Raw genomic sequence first — 11,423 nt, 5'->3', positions numbered from 1 at the left:
GAGCGACTTACAAATTGGATAAACATGCACAAACACATTAACACAGTTACAAACGCTCTCAATCACACAGTCAGTGTTGGTTTTGTTGTGACTTGTAGCCTGAGACTTCAGTTTTGACCTGATCACCTGTATCTCTACAACCCTCCGCCCACATAGCCACAGAACTGGGTAATGCTTAAAGACTGACTGGTATGTTTTGATAAGCAGGTTCTATAAAGGTTATTAGCTAGCGACTGACTCAACATGGCATGCCTCTCATTCAGATTATGATGAATGACCATAAACTTGTCTGTTTGACTGTGTATTAAGAGCGATCCCACACATGGTATGTGTGCTGCTGTCAGGTGCTTGGATTTAACCTGCTCCACAATAATGACTAATCTCTGAGAAGGCACGGCAGCTGAAATGTTACCTGAACTGTAGTGCAGGTTAAATTAAATCCCTTGAGAGCAGCACATACAATGGGCTTTCTCTCTATTGAGTGTTGTGGATGGCCCAGCACGAGTGTGAAAGTTAGGGATGTGTGCATTCCACTCACACACTCTGTATGTGTACACTGGCTCATGGACGTGTGTGTTCTGTGTTTGTGTGTACATCAGACTCATGGACGTGTGTGCCACCCTGAGGACGGATCAGGAGACTAAAGTCACCCTGGTGTTTGAGCACGTGGACCAGGACCTTAAGACCTACCTTGCGAAGGCCCCCGCCCCAGGACTGCCCTCCAGCAGCATCCAAGTAAGAAGCCTCCTCAGTTCCCCGTAAACCATGTTAAATATAACCTATTAGGTCCCCGTAAAACCATGTTAAATACACTACATGACCAAAAGGAAAGGGCCTTCCCCAAACTAGAAAGTTGGAAGCACAGAATTRTCTAGAATGTCATTGTATGCTGTAGCGTTAAGATTTACCTTTACTGGAACTAAGGGGCCTAGCCCRAACCATGAAAAACAGACACAGACCATTATTCCTCCTCCACCAAACTTTACATTTGGCACTATGCATTCGGGCAGGTAGCGTTCTCCTGGCATCCGCCAAACCCAGATTCGTCCGTCRGACTGCCAGATGGTTAAGCGTGATTCATCACTCCAGAGAACRCGTTTCAACTGCTCCAGAGTCCAATGGCGGCGAGCTTTACACCACTCCAGCYGACACTTGGCATTGCGCATGGTGACCTTAGGCTTTTGTGCGGCTGCTTGGCCATGGAAACCCATTTCATGAAGCTCCAGACAAACATTTATTGTACTGGCATTGCTTCCAGAGGCAGTTTGGATTGGAACTCGGTAGTAAGTGTTGCAACCAAGGATATGTTTGTTTTTACGCGCTACGCACTTAATCACTCAGTGGTCCCGTTCGGTGAGCTTGTGTGGCCTTCCACTTTGCGGCTGAGCCGTTGTTGCTCCTAGACGTTTCTACTTTACAATAACAGCACTTACAGTTGACCTGGGCAGAAATTTGATGAACTGACTTGTTGGAAAGGTGGCATCCTATGATGATGCCAATTTGAAAGTCCCTGAGCTTTTCAGTAAGGCCATTCTACTGCCAATGTTTGTCTATGGAGATTGCAGGGTTGTGTGCTCGATTTTATACACCTGTCAGYAACGGGTGTGGCTGAAATAGTGGAATCCACTATTTTGAAGGGGTGTCCACATACTTTTGTATATATAGTGTATAACATATTAGGTCATGTAAACCATGTTAGAGGTAGTCCACCCAAAACTATACACTTGCATGATCTTCCACCTACTTTGGCTGTTGTCAGTTGACCAAGACTGTCCCTGCTCTTTGCCTCCACACACCTGCAGTGTTTGGTGATCAGAAGCGTTTGGTGATCAGAAGCGTTTGGATAGCTGTACTAGACCTCCAATAGTTGAAGTAGAACTTCCGCCACATTGCTTTTACTATGGAGTCTACCGAAGCGGTAGGTCTACCGAAGCGGTAGGGTCTAGGGGCCAGGGACTGAAATGGAACCAGGCCTAGGGCTGTTACAGTGACCATTTTACCGACAGTCACGAGTCATGACCGCAGTCAAATTCCACGTGACCGTTTAGTCACGTTAACTAGGCTTCTCCAAGCTCTGATGCTGCTGATGGTTATTAGTAGCCTACCAAACTTGCTAACTGCCTGGTACTCAGCACTCTATTGTCCCTCTAATCACTCTGACATCAATGCACATGTAATCGAAAATCTAATCAAACACTTTGAGAGCCCATRAGCTCATATTGCGCAACGTTTCTATAGGCTATGGAAATGCGTGCGAAATGAGTTTTGATGGCCTTTATTAAAATTAGGAGGATCCCATCAGCTTTCTATAGGCTCGGCCTACAATATTTATTTATTTCTCAAATTTCCTAATATTAAGCACATTGCTTTGCTTTAAAACAGGAGTATAGCCTACCTGGCTGGCATGAAAATTAACCACAGGAAAAGCGTCCTCCATTCACTATTTAAGTGTACAAATGACATGTTTTGTTTTTTTTCCCCCTGCCCCTGTTTCGAGACAGGTGCATGATAATGGTCCATTCTAAATCAAAACAAATTTCACACATATTATTTAGTATATGTAAAGACAATATTTAATCAAATCATAATCAAAAAATATTTTTTCAAATCATAGTCCCACACTTCATGTAGCCTAGCCTATGCAGGCCTGTATGTTTTGATAAGGTTTGTATCACAACTAAAGTGGCCAAATAACTACTTAAAATTAAGCACATTAATCTACTTTACAACCAGTGTTGAATCTAACTGGCATACATAAGCAGCACATGAGTTTCAAGTTTCGGGAAGAAAATTTTTACCATAAAAATACACCTCTATAATAAAGCATTCCATGCATAATCGCATTTGCGATCACTTTTGATAATGGTGTTTTCCCGCTAATTGATGGAATTTTGGAACATAGCCTACTGCCGTGTTCGCAAAGAAGAAATAGTCTATTAGTTTATCAACATTTTAAGATGAACGTTCTGATCTGTTGCATCAGCCTCATTGCTTTGAAAAGTTTTTTTTAATGTGAGTGGTAGTATTAATTTGGGATCAATTGCATCCCAGAACTGTCCCAGACTATGTTTGGAATATGTATTTCTCGCACAGAAGGACAAGTTGATGAATAGAATAGGTCAACTTTTGTACTATGGGGGTTAGTAGATTGACATAGGCTACGCCTACTCTTGTTGGCTGACTAAAGGGAAATGTGGACAGTTCTTCTAACATCTCAGAATTTGATAAGAAGGAAGCGTGTAGTTGCATCCCTGATGTATGTCTTCACTTGCCTACTTCGGAGCTGAGATAGATGCCTGTGAGAAGACCCCGTTCACGTGACGGGCATTGGCTAATTATAATTGAGATATCTGAGAGAGCCATTTATTTGAGTGAGAGGTGCTTCGGAACACTCAGCCGGGAGAAGGGAATAAAAATTATTATATTCAGCCCAAGGGCACAACAGCCACTGGTCGCAAAAGGCATGGATTTTTTTAGGGGTCATTACGGCCACACTAGGGGGATGCCGCTAGGAAATTCGAGGCATTGTCAAGTGCTTTTCAAATTGTGAATGAGAGACTGATGAAGTGTGTGCACAGGTTGCACACACTTCATCAGGAAACAAAGCAGAGCAAGAAACAAAGCAGAGCTCATGCCTTGACTTTTTTCAAATCATCATTAGTCGCATCATGCAGCCAACAAAAGTTGCATAAATAACTCTAAATTAAGCATATAGGGGGACCTGTTTCTTAACTGCTCATCACAGAATAGCTTCATGTGGCACTCCCTCAGAAATCGTTTGGAGAAAACATCCTTTCTATCTTATTCAGCAATATTCAATTGTATTCTTCATACTATAAAATAATGCCACAGAATTCTAAGCAAATCTTGTCTGCTAAATGAACTAGTGTAGCCCACAGCCATAGGGCTCCCGAGTGGCGCAGCGGTCTAAGGCACTGCATCTCMGTGCTAGAGGCATCACTACAGACACCCTGGTTCAAACCCTGGCTGCATCACAACCGGCCGTGATTGGGAGTCCCATCCATAGGGTGGCGCACAATTGGCCCAGCGTTGTCTGGGTTTGGCCGGTTTAGGCCGTCATTGTAAATAAGAATTTGTTCTTAACTGACTTGCCTAGTTAAATAAAAAAATTGGCATAGCCAGATCAGGGCCTAGTTAAATAAAAAGGACAACTCAGAGTATGCTATTCTGTTCTTCTGAAATAGACTATATTTTCTTCATATCATGTTTCTTTAGACCCGTCTAAAATAAGTAAAGGATTTATTGTGATAGTGTAGGCTATATTACATGGATTTATTAGACTTTTTAAAATGTAGATGTTCCCAAGGTCTGCATCAATGGCTGGTACGCTATGCGTGGAAGCTAGGAGATGCTAAATGTGTTTATGTTATTTAACTGTCAAGTTACCGTGAGACCGGCAGTTATTTGCTTGACAATCACCGGCTGACAGAATTTCATGACCGCCACAGCCCTAACCAGGCCTGTTTGCACACAGGACCAGCTGTACAGTCAGTATAGGTTTCCCTCTCATTCTACCTGGCTGGATGTGATGTAAGACCGTTGAGTCGGTCGAGCATGGTACGCAGGTTAAATGTGTCCCCCTGTGTGTGTTAGGACCTGATGCGTCAGTTGCTGTGTGGCCTGGCGTTCCTCCACTCGAACCGCGTGGTGCACCGGGACCTGAAGCCAGAGAACATCCTGGTCACCAGCCGTGGTCAGGTGAAGCTCGCCGACTTTGGACTGGCAAGGATCTACAGCTACCACATGGCCCTCACTCCTGTGGTAGGAAGACACACACTATTGTTGAGGATTGAAGGGGTCTCTGTGCATTCACCATAATGCTTACTTATGCTTTACACTTGGCATAAATATTCATATGCATTCATACTTCTCTCTCATCCTACTCATATCAAATCAAATGCATTTTTTTTTCTCGGGGCATGTCTTGGGGAACTTTCGGGGGGCTCTTGGAGGCCTGGCGTTTGGGAGCTTGGGCTGATGGATCGCTGGTTCGGGTCCCCGTTTTTGACCTTGTGGGAGATCTGTCGACGTGCCCTTGAGCAGGGCGTTGACCCTGGTTGCTTCTGTGTGTCGCTCTGGATGGGAGTCTGTTAGATGACTAATGTGATGCAGTGAAGCCGCTCAACAACTACAAGTATATTGTATGTTTTAAATATTCAATTTAAAAAATGAATTTGTCACGTGCCGAATACAACCAGTGTAGACTTACGGTGAAATGCTTACTTATGAGCCCTTTCCCAACAATGCAGAGTTAGACAGTATTTTTGTGTGTGCAAAAAATAACGAGGATATATACAAAGAGTATAAGTACTGATTCAATGTGCAGGTGAGGTAGTTGTGGTAATCTGTACATGTAGGTAGGGGTAAAAGTGACTAGGCAATCAGGATAGACAAACAGGATGAATCCCTGAACAAATTCCAGTCTTTGCTAGAGAAACAGTCCTGTAGCTTAGCATCCGTTTCATCGCACCACTTCCGTATTGAGCGCGTCACTGGTACTTCCTGTTTGAGTTTTTGCTTTTAAGCAGGAATCAGGAAGATAGGCCAGATGGATGGTAAGGGAGAGCTTTGTATGCGTCTCTGTGTGGAGTAAAGGTGATCTAGAGGTTTCTTTGCGTCWAATTGCACAGGTGACATGCTGGTAGAAATTGGGTATGGCGGATTTCAGTTTTCATGCATTAAAATTAATATGCATTCATAATACTACCAACTGCCCCCTTGACGTCTCTCTCCTCCACGACTCTCAGGTGGTGACTCTGTGGTACAGGCCTCCTGAGGTCTTRCTCCAGTCCACCTATGCCACGCCTGTGGACATCTGGAGCACGGGCTGCATCTTTGCTGAGATGTTCCGACGCAAGTGAGTGGTCAAGGCTTATTTGATATACTGGAAAATACCTGTATTTATCTTTTGAGACTCTTAATGTAATGTACAATGAGTGTCCAAAACATTAAGAGCACCTTCCTCATATTGAGTTGCACCCCCCCCCCGACCTCAGAACAGCCTCAATTGGTCGGAGCGTGTCGAAAGAGTTCCACAGGGATGCTGGCCCATGTTGACTCCAATGCGTCCCAGTTATATGGCTGGATGTCCTTGGGGTGGTGGACCATTCTTGATACACACAGGAAACTGTTGTGTGAAAAACCCAGCAGCGTTGCAGTTATTGACACAAACCAGTGTGCCTGGCACCTACTACCAAAGGCACGCAAATCTTTTATCTTGCCCATTCACCTGAAGAATGGTGAACATGCACAATCCATGTCTCAATTGTTTAACCTGTCTCCTCCCCCTCATCTACACTGATTGAAGTAGATTTTACAAGTGACATCAATAGGGATCATAGCTTTCACCTGGTCAGTCTGTCATGGAAAGAGCAGGTGTTCTTAATGTTTCGTACACTCAGTGTATACGTAAGTAGCTATATACACATTAATCCGATATTCATATTTTGTTTTTAATTGACATTTTTATAGTATTTTTAATTGTTTTACCCCTTTATCTCCCCAATTTCGTGGTATCCAATTGGTAGTTACAGTCTTGTCCCATCGCTGCAACTTCCGTACGGACTCGGGAGAGGCGAAGGTCGAGAGTCGTGCGTCCTCCGAAACATAACCCAGCCAAGCCGCACTGCTTCTTGACACAATCCCCACTTAACCAGGAAGCCAGCCGCACCAAGTGTGTCACTGTACACCTGGCGACCGTATCAGAGTACATTGCGCCCGGCCCACCACAGGAGTCGCAAGTGCGCGATGGGRCAARAACATCCCTGCCGGCCAAACCCTCCCCTAACCAGGACGACGCTGGGCCAATTATGCGCCGCCTCATCGATCTCCCGGTCGCGGCCAGCTGCGACAGAGCCTGGACTCGAACCAGGATACCTCGTGGCTAATCAAATCAAATTGTATTTGTCACATGCGCCGAATACAACAGGTGTAGACCTTACAGTTAAACGCTTACTTACAAGCCCTTAACCAACAATGCTTGGTTAAGTAAAAAATAGAAAATAAAAGTAACATAATTAAACAGCAGCAGTAAAATAACAAGCGACTCTATATAAAGAGGGTACAGGTACAGAGTCAATGTACGGTTACTGGCCCAACGCTCTAACCACTAGGGTACCCACCACCCCCTACCTGCCGCCCTTTTGTTCAGGTGGGAAAGGGCAGTGTTGAGTGCAATAGGGATTACATCATCTGTGGATCTGTTGGGGCCGTATACAAATTGGAGTGGGTCTAGAGTTTCTGGGATAATGGTGTTGTTGTGAGCATGACCAGTCTTTCAAAGCACTTCATGGCTACAGACGTGAGTGCTACGGGTCGGTAGTCATTTAGGCAGGTTACCTTCGCTTTCTTGGGCACGAGGACTAGAGCCGGTGTAGTACGATTCGATCTTAGTCCTGTATTGACGCTTTGCCTGTTTGATGGTTCGTCGGAGGTCATAGYGGGATTTCTTATAGGCTTCCGGGTTAGAGTCCCGCTCATTGAAAGCGGCAGCTCTAGCCTTTAGCTCAGTGCGGATGTTGCCTGTAATCCATGGCTTCTGGTTGGGGTATGAAYGTAGGGTCACTGTGAGGACGACGTCAGATGCACTTATTGATGAAGCCAGTGACTGTTGTGGTGTACTCCTCAATGCCATCAGAAKAATTCCGGAACATATTCCAGTCTGTGCTAGCAAAACAGTCCTGTAGTTTAGAATCTGCTTCATCTGACCACTTTCTTATTGACCGAGTCACTGGTGCYTCCTGGTTTAGTTTTTGGTTGACAGTGCTTCCTGGTTTAGTTTTTGCTTGACCACCTGGCCACTCGGGGGGCCCTTAATCTGATATTCTAACATGATTCTCATTGGATTAATCGATAATATTCCACCCAGCAAAGTTAATAACACTCATGGCCAGATTACTGAACGGACACCCAGATAGCATATGATAGCAAAAATGTGTAGAATTGCAGGAAATTGGACCAATTCTACACATTTTTGCTATCATATGCTATCTGGGGGCCCGCTGGAGGTCGGGGCCCTGGATGCTATGCCATGGTTGCCCTTAGTTTGAAGATGTAATCCAGAAACAGGTGTTTTCTCCATCTCTTTAGCTATCATACTCTAATTSCAAAACTCTATCCTCCAGAAAGTACATGATACATAAAAAAGAAAGCTGTAATCGACAGGATTACCAACAGACTTACCAGCTCAATTAGACAGAAGCCTCCTGTATGGCAGACCAATCTGAACTCCTCTCTCGGTATGTCCAGCCCACTCATTATCTCAGCCAATCATGGTTAGTGGGAAGGTTGTTGACTTTTTCTGTGGCTTAACCAACTAGGCTCGTAATTTAACAAACGTGTATTCGTATTTACAGATGGCATACACGTTTGTTATTAAGGCACATGAAAGTTCACGTGTTCCAGAAGGCATTTCTGCCAAAAAACACATTTCAATTTTATTTATTTTTTTAATACGTTTTTGTTCAAATGGCTCTCCTGTGAAGTAGTGACTCGCGACATATGCCTAGTTTCCTGAAACGAGTCACATACGGAGGAAGACAAACCCAATTTGTTTCTGGCTGTAGTGGGACCGAGCACTCATTTCTGTGATTATGCTGCCACCATGTAGTCAAATGGCAGTATAGCAGACTACTGCTGTGGCACTCAGGGATTCTTCTCTTATCATTATGGCCCCACACTAACGACCAGGCCACACCAGTCTACACAGAAGGGTCAGCCAGGCCCCTGTAATGTCCCACAGACATGGCTATAGGTCGGAACAATAAAATGGAGGCATTTGGGGGCATATAGAAAGACGRTACTGCTTGTTTCACAGCTGGGGAAATTGGCCAACAGCACTTTAACACAAATCCAAACTCTCTCATGTAGACCATTGTTCTGTGGAGACTCTGAAGTGGACCAACTGGGAAAGATATTCAAGTGAGTATGGGCTGGAATCTCCTGGGTTGTATCCCAAATGGCACCCTATATAGTGCACTTCTTTTGACAAGTGCCATTTGGGACGTAACCCTCTTGTCACTTTGGATCAGTCTTCTGTCAATTCTTTCTGAAACGCTTGTCTGACTGGCTGGCTTGAACCTTCCTGTCTGCCATTCCACAGTGTGATTGGCCTGCCACCTGAGGAGGAGTGGCCTGCTGATGTCACCCTCTCACGACACAACTTCAGTCCTATCAGCCCCCGCCCAATCACCGACTACGCTCCAGAGATCAATAAACAGGGGACAGAGTTGCTGCTGGTGAGACTTCTTGGTTTTCTAACCAGCTGTGGAGGGTGTTCGGTTTGGTGAAAATAAACTTTTTGGTAGCGTTGAAATGCAAAATGGTAGAATTGTATAAACCGGTCCAGGATCCACTTGGGTTAGTGTGAATCCTGGCCAAAAGTGTATTTTTTTTATTATCCAGACCGATGCTTGTAAAAGCTATGATTAAYGAAATAAAGCTATGGCGGTATACAAGATAGGATTCACATTTGTAACTCAAGTGTTCTGTTTTTCCCACAGAAAATGCTAACTTTTGACCCTCTAAGACGAATCTCTGCCCTGAATGCTCTAGAACATCCTTACTTCCAGGAGAATGAGGAAGTGACAAATGGTTGAAATGCAGTTAATGACATGGAAGGACGGTACCATGAGGAATGGTAACCCTGACTCCATTTGTGTAATTGTCATTCAGTGCATTTCAGGCCAGGTTCCTGTTGTGGGTCCTTTTATCTTACTACACAAGCTASTCACACCCAGTGGACCACCTGGAGAATGTAAGGAGAGAAGTGGGGTTTTAGGACCAATATGGATATGAACCTGAAGAGGGATTGACTCGTTCATTCCCCAAGTGAAATGTGCACCCATACATACAACACGGCATAACTGTCCTGAGTCATTAATATTATAGCTTCATGTATTTTTGTAAATTCACACATGAACACAGTAGCGAAGTGGCATTTGTTGAACAGGTTTACAGGCCAAATGTATTTTTCTGTACCAAGCATCCCTCCCAATGTATCAGTGTTGCAAAGACTAATAAAGCTGCTACAATCAACTAACAGGCATTTCTAACTACATTTTATATTCAATGTTAATGGAAAATGCATTTTCTATCCCTTTTCAATTTCTAGGTTAATTCAAAGTGTGTAAATGTCTTGTCTTATTACAAATTCAGAGAAGTGAATGAAATGACTAAACAAACCAGGCTCCTGAATCATGACATTTAATAGGAAAAACGTGCTGCACAAAAAATAAACCTTAAGGTTAAGCAGGCAATCAAGTCCACAGTAAGAACGTTGAGTCCCAAATGGCATCCCGTTCCGTATATAGTGCACTACTTGAAAGCAGTCCACTATATAGGGAGCCATTTGGGTGAAAAGCAACAGGAAGCTGAGACTGCCATAATCTAGAACATGAGTCATTCTGTCAATCATGGACAAACTTTAGGGTCAAAACCTTGAGTCAGGACGTATAGTGGCAGTCTCACAGCCGTCGGAAGTGCCACATCACTAATATACTAACTCTGACAACCCATTGCTGTGCAGAAGCACTGTGCAACCAAAGGCTTTTAGCAGAGTTACCATTAAGGGCAATACTTAATAAAACTCATTCCTCAACTCTTTGCTCAGTTTTTAGATGCTGCAAATTGACAATTATTGTGAACAGTCACTGGTATGCTAAGTATTTAGGCAGGTGGTTAAAAGCTTTTAAACTTCTTCCAAGATTGCATCAATTAGGCCATAGCAAATGATTTCCTCCAATGACAGGCAAATAAATAAAATCTGGCAAAGTGCCACTAGGAAAACACTTTCAGGTTAATTACAAAATAGATAGTGGAAACAAAAATGCACAGAAAAGGATCAGATGGTTCAGTGTCAACATATGAAGGCAGGTAGTGGAACACCACTTAAGCTAGATCATCCAAAAACTGTGCTGCCCATTGCTTTGTGCTGTAGTTCTACATKTTCCCTTAATTGTATATTCCTAATCAAAGCGTTAAATTCATTTTAATTCTCCAGACTACAGTTTGTCTCAACTTTTGAGACTGGCTGCACTTATTTTATGAAGGAGTGTGTGACAACTATCAACACTGGCAAACATGTTTTGTTCATTCATTAAATATGTTAAAATGTCCTAGCTCTATGTCTAGAGACAATTGAGGTGAGGGTGGTGCATATCAGGACAGGCCAAGGAGAGATGTGAGAAAAACATGTTGCATTTCCCATAGCATCTCCACAAAGGCATTATCTCCAGTATTAACTCTGGTGGTCCAGATGAATTGTTTAATGACAACTTTTACTCAGTGTCAAAGCCCTCTAGTGTCCATAGTACCACAAACAAAACAAATGTAATATTATACAGGAGCAAATGCATGTGTTGAATAAAGTGCTATGTGGATAGATGGGGGGGGGGTAACTGAAT

General features: G+C 43.6%; 1 protein-coding gene across 1 annotated transcript; it reads left to right on the top strand.

Annotated features, from left to right (window-relative positions):
* Positions 1-235: 235 nt before the first annotated feature.
* On the top strand, positions 236-10,060 carry LOC111970188 (cyclin-dependent kinase 4). Its single transcript, XM_023996773.2, has 6 exons — positions 236-735; positions 4,615-4,782; positions 5,769-5,878; positions 8,890-8,940; positions 9,122-9,257; positions 9,522-10,060. Exons 1-6 carry the CDS (start codon positions 520-522, stop codon positions 9,615-9,617), a joined length of 777 nt encoding a protein of 258 aa, XP_023852541.1. The 5' UTR covers positions 236-519; the 3' UTR covers positions 9,618-10,060.
* The last annotated feature ends 1,363 nt before the right edge of the window (positions 10,061-11,423 follow it).

This window comes from Salvelinus sp. IW2-2015, linkage group LG11, assembly GCF_002910315.2.
Source record: "Salvelinus sp. IW2-2015 linkage group LG11, ASM291031v2, whole genome shotgun sequence".
NCBI lineage: Eukaryota > Metazoa > Chordata > Actinopteri > Salmoniformes > Salmonidae > Salvelinus > Salvelinus sp. IW2-2015.
This window is presented reverse-complemented; position numbering and strand designations above follow the sequence as displayed.